General features: G+C 34.6%; 4 protein-coding genes across 4 annotated transcripts in view; 3 read left to right on the forward strand and 1 right to left on the reverse strand.

Moving 5' to 3' along the window:
* The window catches only part of LOC117907467 (putative receptor protein kinase ZmPK1), a 4,087-nt gene extending 1,187 nt beyond the window's left edge, over positions 1 to 2,900 (forward strand). Inside the window, exons 2-3 of the mRNA XM_034821012.1 lie at positions 1,278 to 1,308; positions 2,802 to 2,900. Coding sequence (XP_034676903.1) covers positions 1,278 to 1,308; positions 2,802 to 2,900 — 130 coding nt within the window. The remainder of the gene's footprint in view (positions 1 to 1,277; positions 1,309 to 2,801) is intronic.
* Positions 2,901 to 5,770: 2,870 nt separating this feature from the next.
* On the forward strand, positions 5,771 to 8,644 carry LOC117905989 (putative receptor protein kinase ZmPK1). Its single transcript, XM_034818901.1, has one exon. The coding sequence runs from the start codon at positions 6,112 to 6,114 to the stop codon at positions 8,512 to 8,514; it is 2,403 nt and encodes an 800-aa protein (XP_034674792.1). The 5' UTR covers positions 5,771 to 6,111; the 3' UTR covers positions 8,515 to 8,644.
* Positions 8,645 to 11,757: 3,113 nt separating this feature from the next.
* On the reverse strand, positions 11,758 to 14,426 carry LOC117907941 (putative receptor protein kinase ZmPK1). Its single transcript, XM_034821625.1, has one exon. It carries the CDS (start codon positions 14,342 to 14,344, stop codon positions 11,936 to 11,938), a length of 2,409 nt encoding a protein of 802 aa, XP_034677516.1. The 5' UTR covers positions 14,345 to 14,426; the 3' UTR covers positions 11,758 to 11,935.
* Positions 14,427 to 19,329: 4,903 nt separating this feature from the next.
* Positions 19,330 to 21,898, forward strand: LOC117906376 (putative receptor protein kinase ZmPK1). Its single transcript, XM_034819375.1, has one exon. The coding sequence runs from the start codon at positions 19,366 to 19,368 to the stop codon at positions 21,766 to 21,768; it is 2,403 nt and encodes an 800-aa protein (XP_034675266.1). The 5' UTR covers positions 19,330 to 19,365; the 3' UTR covers positions 21,769 to 21,898.
* Positions 21,899 to 22,121: the final 223 nt, after the last annotated feature.

A 22,121-nucleotide genomic window follows, 5' to 3' on the forward strand; every position in this document is an offset into this window, starting at 1 on the left:
TAATGAATACATGATGGGGAGAGTGGTCAACCGACCATCACTACAGGTAGACATGAGTAGTGTATGCAAAGCAACTGCTGTGATAGGTGGCATGAGCAGGGCATGAAATCTTACTGTTGGGACAGGTAGGTGATAATGGATGAGACCATGGGCTGGAAAAACTGGAGTGTGGGTCGTGTTAGTGCGCTGACTACAAAAGCATGAATGTAATTTATCCCTATATATAGTGTACAATATCAGGCCTCCTCTATATGTATTTACGAAGAGTTGTAGTCTCTTACTATTTTGACCCTTTTCTTGTAATTACTTGGAGAGTTGGAATTAAGTTGTGTTTGATAGTGATTTTAAAAACGTTCTTAGTTTATCTAACACTCAAATGATAAAAAATTTTGAGTGTTAAAAAATTTAAAAACATTTCTTAAAATCATTATCAAATGGGCTCTTAGAAACCAATAGTTTTTTGTTTTAAGTGTTGTATTGTGTTGCCTTATTTGTTTGTTGTCAGTGTATTTTATGGAATTTAAAAAGGATGGACTTAGAGAGCTTCCTAGAGTGTCGCCATGTGCAAAAGATTTGGTGTAAACTTTGTTGCGGTGTGGCAGCTATCCTTAAAAATGAAGAGAGAGTAGGAAAAAAAATCTCAGCTTCAACGGGTTGGTCATTGGATCAGTTGGTGGTTGGATGTTGAAGCTCAATAATTGCATCCTGTCATTTATGAACCTATCACATCTTTTTGGAAAGTTGGTGATATTATAGTTGTGAACAACGCTTGTATTAAATTAGGTCTGACTAATGGGTTCTGAGGCTAATGCTTTTGTTTAGAGCACAGAGAAAAGGCCAAAAAGGTTTCAATTCATTGCAAATACATTGCTCAATAATTGAAGTGTACAATGACGTTGCACGTTCATCATCTTTAGTATACACAATCTGACAGATTAATATTTTTTCCCATACAGGTTCCTGCAGAAGATCAGAGTGCCTTTCCTCACCTCATATATTTCTTCCGCATGATTATCATGTTACATATTTTTTGTGAGCCGAAGATGACTAAGCTGGGACACATGGTGTCTCTAATGTTCATATTCATAGATAACATCAGAACTATGGGGCATAAATACTTAGTTGCATCTTTCCTTGTACAAAGTTCCAAATTTGGGGAGCTGCTTATGTTTTGTTTAAATTTGTAAATTGATATGAGCATGGTAGATGAGAGGGATAAATTAAAGATATTTTGGTATTAATATTTTATACATGACAAAGTTTTTATCTTGGGACAGTGACAATGAAGCCTTGAGGAAAATCAGACAGGTATTCCGCTACTTCTTATGATTAATGTCTCATTCGTTTGGGTAAGACTTTCAACAGATCAGTTACTCTTAATTCATATTTTATCATCTTATAATTTCAAAGCTTAAAATTATAACTTTTATTCCCGGAAGGAAAAATTTAAAATTTTATTAATGGTAATATATTTTCTTCAAAATTCTCGTAATCTAGTCTTAAAGGGCTTTTTGTGTTTTTGGTAACAATTTTTTAGGCTATTTTTAAGCATTTTGCGCCTTCCTTTTTTTCTTTTTTTTTTAAAAAATAGATATTCTCAAGTTTAATATATTTTAATAATTTTATTAACTTTCTTGGTGGGAGAGATGTTTTTTTTTATAAAATTTTTAAAACTATTTTTTAATTACTAAAAATATTTAAAAAAAAACACTTTTAATTGTTTTTCTTTGCAAGTTACCAAATAACAAAAAAAAACTAAAAAAAGAGTTAGGTGAATTTGAGAGTAATTAGAAATTTTTTATTTATTTTAAAAAGGAATTTAGAAGTTTTCCTTTAATAAAATAAAATTTAAATTTATTTATTTTTAGACTTAACTGATTTTTGAGGTAAAATGTGAATGAATAATTTTATCATCTAATTGCATATTTTCATCAAGCATTCTGATTCAGCAATCTTAAAATGTCATGCAATGGTTTAAGGAACTGTTTTCTAACCATAGTTAAGAATTAATCATATACTTCGAAGGAACATACATTTATGGCGCGGCAGCATGACATTTTCTTTTACTTTTATAGTCTTTAAATGTATGGAGAGAAGTACGATCTGGCTGACAAATTGACAATTATTAGGATGTGCTTAATTCATGAGAAGATGCATAAAAATAGGATGAGAACACTATCAAATAAAAAATAGGAATCAAAATCTATAAAAATAAATTTTAATGTTCACATTAATGGATTTTTTTTATTCTTATTCCTACACTAAAAAACAAGTTATATCCGTCATTAAAATTTTCACAATAAAATTACATTCTTCCATAACCTTCCTTGATTTTTATTTTTTACTATGGGTCCATTTATTACCTTTTGATTGCTTGGGATGATAACTATTTATAACAAAAAAATATTTTTTGATATCATTTTGTGGTGTTATTGAGAACACGGTCATGTAGCCATGTTCTTGTGAATATAGCCACACACAGTCGTGTTCTCAAGAACATGGTGACCATACGATTAACTTGTGTTGGTCCCAAGACGGTTATGTGGGGGCCTTATTCCACGGGTCCATCCACAAGTACTTCCACGCGTCTGATCACGTGACATCATCCCAACTAGGTCATGTGTCAGTTCTTTATCACCAACCTCCAAGGCATCCAGAAACATTTTGTCCGGACCATTTGCGTTGTTGAGTGGCCTACACACCCTTGATAGCCTCAAATCCTCTCTGGTATACAAGACCATGGTTAGTTGACACTAGATTGATTGATGAGACTCTTCTCATCTTTATGTCTGCTTCAATAGATAGGCATGCTCAGCCTCACGCCATCAACAAGGTTGAAGGACGGCAAGCTGTGTCATGACGTGTCGTATGACACAGCCCCTAGCCGCCTGCAGATGTGATGATTGTCTTGTCACTACTGCACAATCATCACTATAAGGGCCAGTTCAGCACTACGGAGCTTGGCTTTACATTTAAACATTATAAAAACTCTACTAAAATATAATAGAAAAGAGGACATTGTGAGTTATCTCAACCACTCTCTCTATCTATAAGGGTTTCCATTATTTCTAGCGTCTAACTTGGCCTTTGGAGGGTGTGTCCAGACAACCCGTTCGGGCATCTTTGTGCAGGAAGCAAAAAACCCAAATTCCGACACCGGAACGAGAGCTTCCACTGCCACGTCTAAGAGAGGAATTCATCCTCAGTTGACCAGGTATTAATAGGTTACCCTCTGATTTATTATGGTTCTCAACTCAAAAATGATTCAAAAAGTTTTTTTCCCACACCTTAATATTTTTAGATACTTCCTTAAATTTAAATTGAGGGGAACATGGTGTCAAAACCCCTGATAAGCAACATGAGTAAGCGGGAGTGGTGCCAGTAATGTGTACATTCTTAGGCACTATCAGAAGTATGGGAAACAAATGCCTTGTACCTTATCTAAATTTCTAAGCTCCAAATATGGGTTCCTACGGACATTCAGTTTAATTTGTAAAATGAATATGTGTGACTAAGGGTACATGAGAGGAGAGGGGTGTTTCCTGATGATAATTTTTTAGATTTATATTGATTACAAATTTTATGTAGGACCATTAATTGTCGTTGAAGTGAGAACAAATCATCGACATTTACTGCGATCTGGCTCTCCGCGATATGCTTGATAATAATATGTCCAACGTATCAACCGTTAGGGTCGGGCTTTCTTTGTGTTCTTCCCGACCATCTTCACAAGGCTTTGATTGACGACCCTTGGCAACCGTTCTTCTAGCAGTTCACACAAACGATGCCTGCACCATTGGTCTTGCTTCTGTTTCCACTTGGAGTGCTTAGGAGCCAAAATCTGACCCGCGGTTGAAAGGAAAATGCACAATTATTGAAGTGGAAAAAGACTTTTGACCTCATTTGTGGAAGCTAGTCGTTTTTTCAAAGATGAGGCCGGAGCTTGGAACCTGGGGCATTCATGTTCCATCATCATCATTAATATTATTGCAGGTAGCTTTCCTCTTTCCATGGAATTTTTACCCTCTACACAAGTCGAGCGACTTTGTCTTTTCCAGAATCATTAATATTATTCCAAGTGGCCCATTAAAAGGGAAAAGAGCGCATAGAGAAAAAATTGAATCCAAACTTAATACATTGAATTTAAAATAATAAATATTTTATGTAATTTTACATTAATATATAAATATTATTTTTTAAAATGATATAGACACTATATTTAATGTAAGACTATATAAAATTTAAATATTAATTTTAATAATATGAAGTCAAGCTAGTCCTTGAGGTTGGATGCATCTCTGATCTCTTTGCAGCATCAAATAAAATACTTGACGGTGGAATGTTGTGTTGGACCCTTGTAGTTGTTGGTTGTGCAGGGCGGATCAACTTGATTAGCTTTTGTAGCAGATTGTAAGCGTGGCTCTCAAAATCTTAAGAGACATAAATGAAATTTACTCCAATAATATATATAGACACATAAAGATAAAAATATACTATTATCCTTTTTTCATATAGTATTGTATCTTGTTTAGAATACATAATCACTCTTAAGTAATTGTATTACCCAATAAATTATACCTAGTTTTAGTGACGGAACCAACAATTTGATCTAAGGGTGGCGACTTTTAATACATATATGGGTTTAGCCCAATAGTCAAGACTTTTTATTATTGTTAAGGGAGACATTATTAGTTTTGAGTTTAAATCATCCTATTGTAAGAATTGAATCTTTTATTTTCCAACATTTTCACAAGGGGAGATGGCTCCCCTAGGCCCTACCTGGCTCGGGCCGGTGCCTAATTTATTGATTGATGGTGTTTGAATCTATTTATTTTTTATTCTTAACATTTTCAAGGGTAGGTGCCCCTTAGGCCCAATCTAGCTCTACTAGTATCTAGTTTATTGATTGATGGTGTTTGAATCTATTCATTCTAAAAAAAATTTATTTTTTACTTTAGTTAATATTTTATTTAAATTATTAAGTTAGTTTTAAATTGCATGCATTATTAATTTATTACGTCAAGTACAATAAAATAAGAAAATAATATACTCTATCCTACTAAATAAGTTCATTCAACAGTATTTCAAAAAGTAACTTTCAAATGATATAAGGAAGTTACAAAATTAAACCCAAAAAAAATTCTCTCTGGGTTAAGTTATATCTTATATTTAATTATTAATAAAAATAGAATAGAAAATTTGCACTTTTATTCGTACCCCATATTACCATATTGGATGATAAGTCGGTATAGGTAGATTAATAATATGATTGGTTTCAAAAAAACTATTAAGAAAAGAAAAAATATATTAAAAAAATAGGTTTTTAATATCTTATTTTAGTATGAAAAATAAAAAATAAGATATAATTAAAATTAATTAAAAACCTATATATATTTAAATTATTTGATATTTATGTATAAAAAAATATATTAACTTGAATGAGTTTAAGATAGTATATAAAATAATTTGTCAATTTAAATATTTTTTTTCTTTTACTTTTACATGATACTTAAAAAGGTATATAAATAAAGAAAAAATATACTAAATAAAATAAATAAATTTATATATAAAAATAATTTATTAATTTAAAATCTATTTTTATTTCCTTTAACTTTTCTTTCCTTTTCTTTTTTTTTTCTTTCCCCTAAACCAAACATAAAATACAAACACAGGTTTAAAGTTTGTATCTTTGCGAAACTCATGTAATCCTGACCCATGTAACCTTCCCATACAATTAATTTCCTGCAAAGGAAGGCGGCAACATGTCATTGGGTGAGTGTCTTAGGAGACAAAATCTGACTGGCGGTTGAAGGGAGAATGCACAATTATTGGAGTGGACGGAGACTTTTAACCTTATCTTTAGAAGCTGGTTCGTTTTCAAAACACGAGGCTGCAGCTTGGAACCTGGGGCATTCATATTCCATCATCATCATCGTTACCATTTTTATTCCATCTAGCTTTCATCTTCCCATGGGAATTTCTACCATCCGCACAAGTCAAGAGCGACTTTGTCTTTTCCATAAATATTAGTACTATTTGTGTGTTCCTTCCCACAATTTGATTCAAGCTCAGCCCTGCGGCCTTTTCAACTGATCCAATTTCATAGATTACATGGATGCGCCAGTTCTTTTGCTTCTTCTCACTCTGCTTCTATCTTCTCCACTTCCATCGTCCACCCTCGACAGTTTGAGTCAAGGCTCATCCCTCTCAGTTGGAAAGCCTGAACAAGTTTTGATTTCACAAAGTGGAATCTTCTCAGCTGGCTTCTACCCCGTCGGTGATAATGCTTATTGTCTTGCCATATGGTTCACCAAACCATCCTACGACGGCAAACATACCGCTGTTTGGATGGCAAACCGAAACCAACCAGTTAATGGGAATTTCTCAAAGCTTTCGCTGCTAGAAAGTGGTGATCTTATCTTAACAGATGCTGGGCGGTTCATAGTTTGGACCATAAAGAGGGTTGGGATTTCTCCGGTGCAATTACACCTCTTCAACACTGGTAACCTTGTGCTGCGTACCTCGGATGGTGTTATTCAATGGCAAAGTTTCGATTCACCAACAGATACCCTTCTCCCTCACCAACCACTCACCAGAAATACGAGACTTGTCTCTTCAAGAACCAAAACCAACTTTTTCTCAGGGTTTTATAAGTTCTATTTTGACAACAATAATGTCCTCATTCTTGTCTTCGATGGGCCGGAAGCTTCAAGCATTTACTGGCCCCCATCGTGGCTTGTAAGCTGGCAGGCGGGAAGATCGGCATACAACAGTAGCAGAACTGCATTACTAGATTACTTTGGCTATTTTTCTTCATCCGACGATTTGAAGTTTCAGTCCTCGGATTTTGGTGAGAGAGTCCAAAGAAGATTGACCCTGGATATTGATGGCAACTTACGATTATACAGTTTTGAGGAAGGGAGAAATAAGTGGGTTGTTACTTGGCAAGCCATCACGCTACAATGCAACATTCATGGAATATGCGGACCCAACAGTATTTGTACCTATGTGCCTGGTTCTGGGAGTGGAAGGAGATGCTCTTGCATACCTGGATATGAGATGAAAAATCGCACTGACCGAACTTATGGATGCATTCCTAAATTCAATCTTTCTTGCGACTCACAGAAGGTTGGTTTCCTCCTACTCACACACTTTGAGTTCTACGGCTATGATTATGGCTATTACCCCAATTACACCTTACAGATGTGTGAAAAACTGTGCTTGGAAATATGTGGCTGCATGGGATTTCAATACAGCTATACTTCGGATGTTTATAAATGTTATCCTAAGCGGCTGTTGCTCAACGGATACCGCTCGCCTGGTTTTTTAGGACATATATATCTAAAATTGCCTAAAGCTAGTCTTCTTTCCTATGAAAAACCGGTTAAGGAATTCATGTTAGATTGCTCAGGCAACCGCTCAGAGCAGCTAGTAAGATCTTATGCAAAAGCCCACGAAAATGAAGTGTTAAAGTTCATCCTCTGGTTTGCGTGCGCAATTGGAGCAGTTGAGATGGTTTGCATCTGTATGGTGTGGTGTTTCTTGATGAAGGCCCAGCAAAACACCAGTACAGATCCGCCAGGCTACATTTTAGCTGCCACGGGATTCAGAAAATTCACCTATACTGAGCTGAAGAAAGCAACACGGGGTTTCAGTGAGGAGATTGGCAGAGGAGGAGGTGGGGTTGTATATAAAGGTGTCTTATCAGACCACCGAGTGGCAGCCATCAAGCAGCTCAGTGGAGCTAACCAAGGAGAATCTGAATTCTTGGCAGAAGTAAGTACCATTGGGAGGCTTAACCACATGAACTTGATAGAGATGTGGGGTTATTGCTTTGAGGGGAAGCACAGGCTCTTGGTTTATGAATACATGGAGCATGGATCACTAGCACAAAACCTCACTTCCAATACACTTGATTGGCAGAAGAGGTTCGATATTGCGGTGGGCACAGCAAAAGGCCTGGCTTATTTACACGAAGAGTGCTTGGAGTGGGTTCTACACTGCGATGTGAAGCCTCAAAACATACTCCTAGACGTTAATTATCAGCCAAAGGTGTCAGACTTCGGCCTGTCAAAGTTACAGAACAGAGGAGAAATCAACAATTCGAGATTGTCGAGGATCAGAGGAACAAGAGGTTACATGGCTCCAGAATGGGTTTTGAACCTCCCCATCACCTCCAAAGTAGACGTTTATAGCTATGGTATTGTGGTTCTGGAGATGGTTACCGGCCAAAGGAGTGCTTCAATGGCCATCCACGGTACAGATGGCATAGGGGAACGTCAGAGTTTGGTGGCATGGGTGAAAGGGAAGATGAATGGAGCAACTGCAGTTGCTTCGTGGATGAAAGAAATCCTAGACCCGTCGATGGAAGGCGAATATGACATGGGTGAGATGGAAATTCTAGTAGCAGTGGCTTTGCAATGTGTGGAATTGGACAAGGATGAAAGACCCACCATGAGTCACGTGGTCGAGACGCTTCTCCGCCCTGAACGTGGAAACAATCATCACTACTAATAAATTAATGCCTCGTATGGGGCCCAAGTGAGGTGGCTTTCTATACCTGTTCCGCCCATTTATGATATTTGTAAAAGAACTGAGTAATTTTAAGTAGAATAATTGAGAAGCCAAATCTTTTGATACAACATACAATATAATTATATTGAAGTGTCTTTTTAAAAGATACAACTTGGTTATAAATTTTAATGTCAACCTTCTCAAATGTTAAGTAAAAAATTATTTAATTTTTTTTAAAAAAAAATATTTAATATTATGTCACTGTATCAAAGTATTTTTTTAAGAGATAACTTGATTACCAAAATTTTATATTATTTTTAAATTCAAGTTTATAATTGTAATTTATAAATAGTTTTTTAATTATTATAAAATACCGAACTTCTTACTAAATCAATTAGAATGGATGATCATCTATTCCCTTATATCTCTTTAATATTGTTGCTACCCTCCTCCCAACTTTATATAAAATAAAGATTTAACTAATAAATATTACATAGAATTTTATTCCCAATATCTCTCCCTCGTACTCTTATCTTACCCTCGCATAATTTGTAACACTTCTAAATTTCGCTCTTCATCATGGAACAAATTCTTTTCTATGTAGTATACATATATGAAAGGTATACTACATATATGATGAATGTGACAATTCATTTATTTTAACTACCTTTTCGGTGATATCATTGCTTAGGAAATTTTGATGAATGTGAAAGGGAAATGGAAAATTGTGGGTCACCATACAACATATAAGGACAAAATGTCATTTTATTGGTCTTGCTGTCTTGCATAGATGGAGGTGGAAATGGGGCAACACATCAAATCAGACATGGTGGATGACATGTAAAATAATGATTGAAAGTGAAATGAACGAGCCACCCAGCAAAGGTCTATTTTCAAAGTATTTCATTAGATTTTTTTATTTTTATTTTCAACTCAAGACCTCTTTCTGTAAATTTATTATTAAAAATATTTGAATCCCTAACTTTTTATGAGTGTCTTTTCGTAAACATGTTGACCTAAACCAGTTGAGGTTATGTTTGGCTCTGGGGAAAGAAACAAAAATACTAAAAATATAATTTTTTTTCTCTCTTATTTATATATTTTTAAATTATTTAATCTAAAACAATGAAAGGTACAATTTTTTTTATAATTACAATTTATTAATTTTAAATTCTTATTTTATTTTTATTCATTTGACATACCTTCAATAATTAGTAGAAAATTAATATAATGTTTCATATAATCAATTTACATATATTATATATTATGAATAAACACTAACATAATGAATGAGACGGCGTATGTACATAAAGAACGTATGCTAATGCCTTGGTATAAAATTCAATAAAGTGTTTTATACATATTTTGTATAACTAGTATACACCCCTTATACATTGTTTCTAAATGAAAAGAAAATAAATTAGATATATGTGCAAGCGTGATATCAATGTATTCGTTTGATTCGAATCAAACAAGAAAATTGAAAGAAAACATTTGAAATATATTTACAATAGGGGCCTTGAAGTGTATGTCGACAATACATCTCTTTTATTAATCAAGCATTTTTCTACTTAACAAAAAGGTAGAAAAATATTTTTGTAATGATTTGACATAAAATTCAAATAAGAAAAAAAACAATGTTAACAAATAATTTTAATTACTGAAAAATAATATTTGCAAACATTCCTTCTTGATAGTTGATTGGATTTTACAATACACTAATGAAACATATATATTATGTGAAGCCTTGGACTCATTTCACATTTAATTTCTTCAAATTTTAATACTACAAACTAAACATTTGTACAAATGGTACTTAGTATCTTTTTATGTAATTAATTATTGTGAAGACATTTTATCTTTTTCATTTACCCAAGGATAATCAAACTAATATAAACAAATAATAGTTATACTAATATAAACAAATAATTTTGATCATGCACAAATAAATACATTTTTATAAAATTTAGATTTAATTTTATAGTATATGACATAGATTCTTTTTCTTCTTCTTCTTTGCTTTATCTTATGTGGTTGGATTTGGAGCATGGACCGTTTGTATTATTCAATTATGAAAGACCAATTTCATTGAGTTGAAAGACCAATGGGCTATGGGGAGCAATGCTTGCTTCACTTAATTTTTTAAAACTAGTTTTTAGTAGTACAAAATTTTTGATCATGTGAAGTATGGATGTTATTATCTTTTTATATTAATTTTATTTTCCTTCCCTTTTTTTATATTGATTTTATAAAAACATATATTTCACTAAAAACATATCATATGCATAGCTTAACATGCAAGATTTTCATACATAATCAAAGATGAATTTTTTTATTTTATTTTTAATCACTTTTTCTCCCTTTTTTATTTTTTTTTTTGTATTTTCTCGTATACAAACACGGCTTAGAATTTACTCACAAACAAAGTGTTATGTTACTTTTATGGGCATCAAATTTAAGGACTTGGCATGTCATGTACATAAGACACAAGTAGAAAGTCTCATATTGAAAATTTAATTCATTTAAGTGTACCCTTTTTTTTTTGTGATCATGGGTCTAAATATTAGCGGGGAAAGGGGCGAATTGACGTAATAGAAAGCTTGACGGCACATGTTTTGTAGACATATCCCAAAACACTAATGGTCTATCCCCTAAAAATTCTAGCTTTAGAATTATTGTCCTAAAAGAAAAAGACGAGCAAGTGTTTTCTCACGTCATGAAGTTATTATATAATGTTAAAAAACTAAAGTATTGTTTGCTTTCTTAATTTTTTATTTTGGTTTTTTTTTTAAACCTTTTGTTAACTTATTATTTATTTCTTAAAATTTTTTATTAAATAAAAAATATATGATTTCTTCTAAATATTAAAAATAATTTATTATTATTTTACTTATTTAATAAAAATAAAATATAAAAAAATAAACAGTTTAATATTTAATATTATTAACTATTATTTAATTTTTAATTTTAATTAAAATTAAGTAAAAAAACAAACATTAAATGTCTTCATTGCAACGTTCAACGTTATCTACTCTATTCTTTTATAAAATCTTTTATTTTAGGAAATTTTAGTTTCCAAATGAAGTAGACATGAGAAAAATAACAATTGCGTTAAATTTAATTGAAATAAGTAAATAATAAAAAACACTTGAATGGATTAAGGACCAATTTTTTTTATGCCAAGGGAAGATGGTGGTGATATATGGACTTGAGCAAGAATTTCATAATTTCTCAAAAGAAAGATAAAGACGAAAAAACAACATTTATTAAAAGATAGATACATTAGGATATCATATTCAAATTTGGTATTTTTCAAACTGCACCGTTTCGTTTTTCACTTCATCTAATTTTACCTTCAATTCATTTTTTCCTTATTTTATTTCTTGAAACATGTACCGACAAAAACCCCTGTACCCATGTTTCAGGACAGAGTGAGGTAGCCTTCCAGCTCCGGCCTCTCCTCCGGGCGCACAAGCTTCTCAACTATCTGGCTCATCGTGGGTCTTGAGTCCCTGTCTTCCTCCACACATTCCAAGGCAACACTAATCAGAATTTCCAACTGGCGCATGTCGCATCCGCCTTGCATCACAGGGTCCAGGATGCCTTCAATCCACGACCCCCTGGCACCAATCCCATTCTTTCGATCCCTCACCCATTTAATCAATCCACGCTGCTCTGTCTCTCCTTGGGCATCAGTATCGGGGATAGCAGTTGGGCTCTTCCCTGTCACCATCTCCAAAACCACGATTCCATAGCTATAAACGTCTACCTTGGAGGTTATGGGAAGGTTGAATACCCATTCAGGAGCCATGTATCCTCTGGTTCCTCTGATCCTCGAGAAACTTGAATTGTCAAGCCCTCCTCTGTTTCGCAGTTTCGACATCCCAAAATCGGCCACTTTTGGCTGGTAATCAGAGTCCAAGAGTATGTTCTGAGGCTTGACGTCACAGTGCAGAACCCACTCCAAGCATTCTTCGTGTAAATAAGCTAGGCCTCTGGCCGTGCCAAGCGCTATTTGGAACCTCTTCTCCCAATCAAGAGTATTGGAAGATAGCTTTTGTGCCAAGGATCCATGTTCCATGTACTCATACACCAACAGCCGGTGCTTCCCCTCTATGCAATATCCCCACGTCTCTATTAAGTTCATGTGATTAAGCCTTCCAATGGTGCTCACTTCTGCTAGAAATTCTGCTTCTCCTTGATTGGCTTCTTTGAGGCGCTTGATTGCTGCCACTCGACGATCAAGCAATACACCTTTATATACCACTCCTCCACCTCCTCTTCCAATCTCTTGGGTGAAACCTCGCGTGGCCTTCTTCAACTCTGCATAGCTGAATCTTTTAAACCCGTTTGCAACGAGGATGTAGCCTTGCATGGTCGAGACTGGATCATGGTGTACCCTAAATAAGAAAAGCCATACCAGCAAGACAGTTACCCCCTCTAGAACTCCCAGTACGTAGGCAAACCACAGCAAAAACTTCAATGGCCCATTTTCATGGCCCTTGCGATATGTTCTGTCTAGCTGTATATAACGAGTGTTGCCTGAACAATTCATGGTGAATTCTTCAAGAGGATCATATCTGGGAAAGAGACTAGCCTTAGGCAGTTTTAGATACATGGTTCCAGGATAATTTGGCGAACTGAATCCATTAAGCAAGAGGGTCTTTGGGTAACAATCGTAAAGGCCGTCGCTAAAATTTAGCAGGAAGGCCTTGCATTTGCACAACTGTAAGCATAGATTTTCACAGCTTTCATAGGTGTAATTGGGGTAGTGACCATAGTCATAGCCGTAGAGTTGAACATGAGGGAGTGGGAAGAAGCCCACCTCAGTTTGGTTACAAGCGATATCAGTTTCTGGTGCGCACCCATAAGACCAGTCAGTTGAATTTACAATCTTGAATCCAGGCATGCAAGAGCATCCTCTGCCATAAGCAGGGATGTAACTGCAGAGACTGTTGGGTCCGCAGATGCCATGAATCTGGCATGGTTGGGAGATAGCCTGCCATGAAACCGACCAGGTTCCTCTCGTTTCTTCTAGACTATACATTCTAAGATTGCCATCGAAATCGAGGGCCAATCTTCTCTGAGGCCCCGCACCAAAATCCGCTGACCGAAATGCCAAATCATCTGATGCTCTATAATAACCCAAAGAATCGAATACTGCGATTCGACTGTTGTTGTATGTGCTCCTTCCAGCATCCCAGGTCACCAGGCTTGGGTCTGGCCAGTAGATGCTGGAAACCTCAGTACCATTGAAGAGAAGGCGGATGACGTTATCACTGTCAAAAAATAGCTTATAAAAACCAGAAGAATAGTTGCTTTGGCTTCTTGAGGAGATAAGGCTGGTATCTTTGGTCAGTATCTGGTGAGGAAGAAGAGTATCTGTGGGTGAGTCAAAGCTCTGCCAAATCACCGTCTTCTCCCAAGCATATAGAACAAGATTGCCGGTGTTAAGGAGCTGTAATCTCGCAGATGAGGTTGAAACGGTGTTGATCATCCAAACCATGATTTTACCAGCATCAGTTAAGATGAGATTGCCATTCCTCAACAAAGAAAGCTTGGAGCCTCTACCGTTGACCGGTTGGTCACGGTTCGCCATCCAAACTGTCGTTGCACCCGATGATTTTGTGAACCATATGGCGAAGCAGAAAGTGTTGTTGCCGACCTGATAAAACCCAGCAGAGAATATACCATTTGCTGAAATGAGAACATCATTTGATTTCTCCACGGAAAGAGACGAGCCTTCGCTCAGAGTATCATAAGTTTCAGATGAAGATGGATAGCAAGTTAATAGCAAAGCCAAAACAAAGAAACCAACTGTCCTATCCATGAGTTTTGGGATATGGTTTATGTGCTCTGTTTCCTGATCAGATATTGGAAATGGAGAATGCAAGTGTATGGTGCTACCAGAGTTTAGAAAATAAATTGACTCCTTGACTGGGGTAAAGTGGGAAATTCACATTGCCCCTCTGGCCAAGTTTTGCTTGCGCCATCGTGTTGGGTTTCTAAAAGCATTTCATGTCAACGTCAAAATAATGGGATGAAGACCCGCTATTTTTAATGGGATCTATTTTGATTGGATGACTTGGGCCATTCAAAATTTGCAGTTTCCACTTGGAACAACAAAATTATTATGAGATACGTCATTCTGAAGAAAGATTCTAGAAATAAGATGTTTAATTGATCTCTTTTCCATGTAGCTGAACTCGTCAACTGTGAGTCTGAGCCATATGATTTCTGTGCCATACAGAAGCTTATCGTTCCAAGTTGCCTGTTCAAAGGTTAACCTGTGAACAGTTTGGATCCAAATACAATGAATGTGATGAAATTTACTGAAACCGGGACTCTCTGACTGGCCAGTGGCCTTTATGAGTTTTATTTTAGAGGTGACGTCTGATGTTGATTGGCCAGAGCAGGGAAAGATCAAATGGGAAACGACGGTCACAACTTGTGGGGTGACTTTCCATTCGCCAAGGAACACTTCAAAGAAATTATCCCTAATTTTTAAACGCTTAATTATTGCGATTCGAGGGGTAAAACATTTTCTTTTATTCAATCAAGATTGAATTTAAAATCATAGTGTTGGTATTACTCCCTCTCTTTTTATCCTTTTCTTATTCTATCTAATAGTAGTTTTCTCGCCGCCTTTGTGGGCCAAGATGAACTAATGCTAAGAATTTTATTCATCTGCTTTCTTTCAAGACTCACTTATTGAATATAATATCTCAATAAATATGGAACCTGATTTTGATTATATTGGTACAATTATTGATACAACTGTTGACTCCGCTCAAGTCATTTTGGCGTGGACTTTTAGGGTATGGTTGAGTCGAGCTTGTATCACTACTAATTATTAATATGGTTAAAGGATGTCTTTGTCATTTTAGTGCACATATAATTATTATTACAATTGAGGGTCCTCCAATATCCCATTTTTCCAATTTTGACTTTTCAAGGTATTATCGGAAAAAATTTAGTATACAAGGATAGGAAAATATGCTAAATAAAATAATTTCCTCATATTTAGTTTTATTAAAAATTGTAAAAAATAATATAATATAATATAATTAAAAAGTTATGTATTTTTAAATTAGGTAATTTTTTTTATAAAACAATTAAAATAAGTTAAATGAGTTTGAAATTTGATATAAAAATAATTTATTGATTTAAAATCTATTTTTATTTCCTTTAACTTTTTTTCATATAATTTTTTTTTTGTATTTTTCAAATACTTCAAATAGCACCCCATTCCCTATTTTCAAGGTTGTATCATTGTGAAACTCATGTGATCGTGACCCATGAGAGCCTTCAAGTCATTTTGATTATATTGGTACAACTGTTGGCTCCACTCAAGTCATTTTGGCGTGGACTTTTAGGGTATGGTTGAGTGGAGCTGGTATAACTACTAATTATTAATATGGTTAGAGGGTGTCTTTGTCATTTTAGTGCACATATAATTATTATTACAATTGAGGGTCCTCCAATATCCCATTTTTCCAATTTTGACTTTTCAAGGTATGATGGGAAAAAATTTAGTATACCAAAAATATGATAAATAAAATAATTTTCTCATATTTAGTTTTATTAAAAATTATAAAAAAAAATTAAAAAGTTATGTATTTTCAAATTAGGTAATTTTTTTATAAAACAATTAAAATAAATTATATGAGTTTAAAACTTCATATAAAAATAATTTATTGATTTAAAATCTATTTTTATTTCTTTTAACTTTTTTTTTCTTATCTTTTCTTTTGTATTTTCCAAATACTTCAAAAAGCACTATATTCCCCATTTTCAAGTTTGTATCTTTGTGAAACTCATTTAATCGTGACCCATGAGAACCTTCCCATAACTACAAAGGAAGGTGGCAACATATCATTGGGAGAGTGTCTTAAGAGCCAAGCGGTTGAAAGGAAAATGCACAATTATTGAAGTGGACAAAGACTTTTAACCTCATTTGTGGAAGCTAGGTTGTTTTCCAGCTAGATATTTGAAAGTAATATTATATTCAAACCCCAATTAGCTAGAATATGAGATTTAACTATTAAAAGGGAAGATATTATTGTTTTTGTGCATTCTAAGTCGGCTCTATCCTCTATGCCCAAATTGCCCTTTCGTTTCTCTAGCTCAACATCATCCTAACCTCTATGTCAACAGGACCACTAACATTAAGAAAAAACACTAAATTTTGAATTTTTAACTTCTAAAAAAAAAAACACCCGACCTGACCACTTAATCTGAATGTTTTCCTTTCTTATTTGGAAGCTTTCTCTCATCTTTCTTCACTCATGACAACCCAAAATTTCTCCTATTTCAATTTAGAAACCCAAATCTGAAACTCCAAAGCGGTGTCAAAATGTGTCTTTCGGCATTTAGAGGGCTGAGATGCCTCAGCTAGGCGCTTGCCTTGAGTTCTAACCGCAGTTAACTCTCGTCTAGGAGCCATGGGAGTCCAAGAGAATCCGATAAAAATGAAATGGAGCTCGGGTGGAGAGAGTAGATGCCCAAAAACTGAAACCCTAACCTCCAAATGTGTCCTAGACTCGCAAATTCGTATCCAAGATAGTTCTATCAGACAGAAATAGCACCAAACATCTCTTTTAGACCACCGAATCGACGAAGCCCTTGAAGAACCAAAGGAAACAGTGCAGAAAATGAAGCGTGGAAAACTCTTAAAGTATTGGGTCTCGACAAAAAGAATATTAAGAAAAATAGGTTTTTAATATCTTATTTTAGTATAAAAATAAAAAATAAGATATAATTAAAATTGATTAAAAACTTATATATTTTTAATTATTTGATATTTATATAAAAAATAATATATTAACTTAAATGAGTTTAAGATAGCATATAAAATAATTTATCAGCTTAATTTTTTTTTTTACTTTTACATGATACTTAAAAAGGTATATAAATGGAGAAACAATATACTAAATAAAATAATTTTACCTATATATAAAAATAATTTATTAATTTAAAATCTATTTTTATTTCCTTTTAACTTTTATTTCCTTTCTTTTTCCATATTTTCCAAGTACTTCACATAGCACTCAACTCCCTATTTTTTTTTTCTCTCCAAATTTCAGAAACCAAACACAAAATACAAACACTGGTGTAAAGTTTGTATCTTTGTGAAACTCATGTAATCTTGACCCATAGGAACCTTCCCATACAATTAAAGGAGAATTACCCAATAGGGTGGACCGGGTAAAACAATTACTAGAAAGGGTAGTCTCTTCTAATAATTCTTGGGGAGGATTTTAATAGGCTTAATATACCAAAACTGTCTTCACTTGATTTGTTGATACAGTTATGGTATATGAGTCCCACATTTATTGTAATTATTAATATTCAAATTTTAAATCAAAAATTTGGGTTTAACCCTTACAATTATATATAATTTGTTATTTAAATTTACTATTTAAAACAAAAATACTTTTAAAAAATATTTTCAAAATATCATTTATTGTTTTTTTTACATTTTTTATTTTTATTCTAATTTTTAATTTTATTAAGAAAAAAAATAAGTTTTATAATTATATAATAAATTATTTCTCGGCTTGAAAAAATTATTGTTGACTTTTGAACAATAATTTATCTATCAACCCGTAGTTATATCATTGACAATCTTAATTTATTTATAAATAATATAAAAAATATGTTAAGGGTAAAATCATCACCTTTATAGTAATTATTTTTTTGGGCGTACCCTATTCGGTAATTCTCCATACAATTAATTTCCAGCAAAGGTAGGTGAGTGTTGAGGAGACAAAATCTGACCCGCGAAGGGAAAATGCATAGGGAGAATTATGTTTTAGGGGTATATGGCCCCCAAATTAACAAAAAGTCCGTGTAACTCTTCAAATTGAGCCCAAGACTCAATGAAAGTATGGAAATTGAGTTGAAGGATATTATTCTTCAGTATTTCCAAAAATGCCCTTTGTTGATTTTGAGAAAAAAATTAATATTTTTGATTTAATTTAATATTTAAAAAAAATACTTTTATGTAATTTAATATTTTTTTAAAATACTTTTATTTAATTTAATATTTTTTTAAAATAAATTTATTTAATTTAATATTTAAAAAAATTATTTAATTTAATATTTTTGAAAAAAAAATTTTAATTTAATATTTTTGAAAACCACTTTTATTTAATTTAGTATTTTTGAAAAAAAATTATTGAAAAAAATTATTTAACTATTTAAAAAAATTATTTAATTTAATATTTTTTTAAATAGTTTTATTTAATTTAATATTTTTGAAAAAAAATTTATTTAATTTAATATTTTTGAAAAAAAATTATTTAATTTAATATTTTTGAAAAAAAATTATTTAATTTAATATTTTTGAAAACCACTTTTATTTAATTTAGTATTTTTGAAAAAAAAATTATTGAAAAAAAATTATTTAACTTAATTTTATAAAATATTTTATATGTGTTCTTAAATGGTATATTTATCCGTTACTATTTCATATCCTTCAACTCAATTTGAAGAGTTACATGAACCTTTTGTTAATTTGGTCCATCTACCCTAAAACATAATTCTCCCAAATGCATAATTATTGAAGTGGACCTAAAACATAATTCTCCCAAATGCATAATTATTGAAGTGGACGAAAACTTTTAACCTTATCTGTGGAAGCTGGGTCGTTTTTCAAAACACGAGGCTGCAGCTTGGAACCTGGGGCATTCTAGCTTTCATCTTCCCATGGGATTTTCTACCCTCCGCACAAGTCAAGAGCAACTTTGTCTTTTCCATAAATATTAGTATTATTTGTGTGTTCCTTACCTGAATTTGATTCAAGCTTAGCCCTACGGCCTTTTCAACTGATCCAATTTCATAGATCACATGGGTGCGCCAGTTCTTTTGCTTCTTCTCACTCTGCTTCTATCTTCTCCACTTCCATCGTCCACCCTCGACAGTTTGAGTCAAGGCTCATCCCTCTCAGTTGGGAAGCCTGAACAAGTTTTGATTTCACAAAGTGGAATCTTCTCAGCTGGCTTCTACCCCGTCGGTGATAATGCTTATTGTCTTGCCATATGGTTCACCAAACCATCCTACGACGGCAAACATACCGTTGTTTGGATGGCAAACCGAAACCAACCAGTTAATGGGAATTTCTCAAAGCTTTCCCTTCTAGAAAGTGGTGATCTTATCTTAACAGATGCTGGGCGGTTCATAGTTTGGACCATAAAGAGGGTTGGGATTTCTCCGGTGCAATTACACCTCTTCAACACTGGTAACCTTGTGCTGCGTACCTCGGATGGTGTTATTCAATGGCAAAGTTTCGATTCACCAACAGATACCCTTCTCCCTCACCAACCACTCACCAGAAATACGAGACTGGTCTCTTCAAGAACCAAAACCAACTTTTTCTCAGGGTTTTATAAGCTCTATTTTGACAACAATAACGTCCTCAGTCTTGTGTTCGATGGGCGGGACGCTTCAAGCATTTACTGGCCCCCATCGTGGCTTGTAAGCTGGCAGGCGGGAAGATCGGCATACAATAGCAGCAGAATTGCATTACTAGATTACTTTGGCTATTTTTCTTCATCCGACGGTTTTAAGCTTCAGTCCTCGGATTTTGGTGAGAGAGTCCGGAGAAGATTGACCCTGGATATTGATGGCAACTTACGATTATACAGTTTTGAGGAAGAGAGAAATAAGTGGGTTGTTACTGGGGAAGCCCTCACGGAACAATGCAAAGTTCATGGAATATGCGGACCCAACAGTGTTTGTACCTATGTGCCCGGTTCTGGGAGTGGAAGGAGATGCTCTTGCATACCTGGATATGAGGTGAAAAATCGCACTGACCGAACTTATGGATGCATACCAAAATTCAATCTTTCTTGCGACTCACAGAAGGTTGGTTTCCTCCTACTCCCACACGTTGAGTTCTACGGCTATGATTATGGCTATTACCCCAATTACACCTTACAGAAGTGTGAAAAACTGTGCTTGAAAATATGTGGCTGCATAGGATATCAATACAGCTATAATTCGGATGTTCATAAATGTTATCCTAAGCGGCTGTTGCTCAACGGATACCGCTCGCCTGGTTTTTTAGGACATATATATCTAAAATTGCCTAAAGCTAGTCTTCTTTCCTATGAAAAACCGGTTAAGGAATTCATGTTAGATTGCTCAGGCAACCGCTCAGAGCAGCTAGTAAGATCTTATGCAAAAGCCCACGAAAATGAAGTGTTAAAATTCATCCTCTGGTTTGCGTGGGCAATTGGAGCAGTTGAGATGGTTTGCATCTGTATGGTGTGGTGTTTATTGATGAAGGCCAAGCAAAACACCAGTACAGATCCGCCAGGCTACATTTTAGCTGCCACGGGATTCAGAAAATTCACCTATACTGAGCTGAAGAAAGCAACACGGGGTTTCAGTGAGGAGATTGGAAGAGGAGGAGGTGGGGTTGTATATAAAGGTGTCTTGTCAGACCACCGAGTAGCAGCCATCAAGGAGCTCAGTGGAGCTAACCAAGGAGAATCTGAATTCTTGGCAGAAGTAAGTACCATTGGGAGGCTTAACCACATGAACTTGATAGAGATGTGGGGTTATTGCTTTGAGGGGAAGCACAGGCTCTTGGTTTATGAATACATGGAGCATGGATCACTAGCACAAAACCTCACTTCCAATACACTTGATTGGCAGAAGAGGTTCGATATTGCGGTGGGCACAGCAAAAGGCCTGGCTTATTTACACGAAGAGTGCTTGGAGTGGGTTCTACACTGCGATGTGAAGCCTCAAAACATACTCCTAGACTCTAATTATCAGCCAAAGGTGGCAGACTTCGGCCTGTCAAAGTTACAGAACAGAGGAGGAATCAACGATTCGAGATTGTCGAGGATCAGAGGAACGAGAGGTTACATGGCTCCAGAATGGGTTTTGAACCTCCCCATCACCTCCAAAGTAGACGTTTATAGCTATGGTATTGTGGTTCTGGAGATGATTACCGGCCTAAGAAGTGTTGCAAATGCCATCCACGGTACAGATGGCATAGGGGAACGTCAGAGTTTGGTGGCATGGGTGAAAGGGAAGATGAATAGTGGAACTGCAGTTGCTTCGAGAATTGAAGAAATCCTAGACCCGTCGATGGAAAGCCAATATGACATGGGTGAGATGGAAATTCTAGTAGCAGTGGCTCTGCAATGTGTGGAATTGGACAAGGATGAAAGACCCACCATGAGTCAGGTGGTCGAGACGCTTCTCCGCCCTGAACGTGGAAACAATCATCACTATTAATAAATCAATGCCTCGTATGGGGCCCAAGTGAAGTGGCTTTCTATACCTATTCCGCCCATTTATGATATTTGTAAAAAAACAGAGTAATTTTATTCCCAATATCTCTCCTTGGTGCTGTTATCTTATCTTATTAAACTCCTTTTTTTTTTTTTTTTTTTTTTGCAATATTAACTATTATATTTTATAAAATCCTTTTTAAAATTTGTTGAATTTGATCTATTTTATCCTCACATAATTTGTAGCAGGAGAAGTTTTTCTCCTCATCATAGAACAAATTCTTATATATGTAGTATACATATATGACAGGTATAAATGGTTTTAGCTTTAGTTGATATCATATAATTTCTCATTGA

The sequence above is a fragment of the Vitis riparia genome, chromosome 18 (genome assembly GCF_004353265.1).
Source record: "Vitis riparia cultivar Riparia Gloire de Montpellier isolate 1030 chromosome 18, EGFV_Vit.rip_1.0, whole genome shotgun sequence".
Lineage (NCBI taxonomy): Eukaryota > Viridiplantae > Streptophyta > Magnoliopsida > Vitales > Vitaceae > Vitis > Vitis riparia.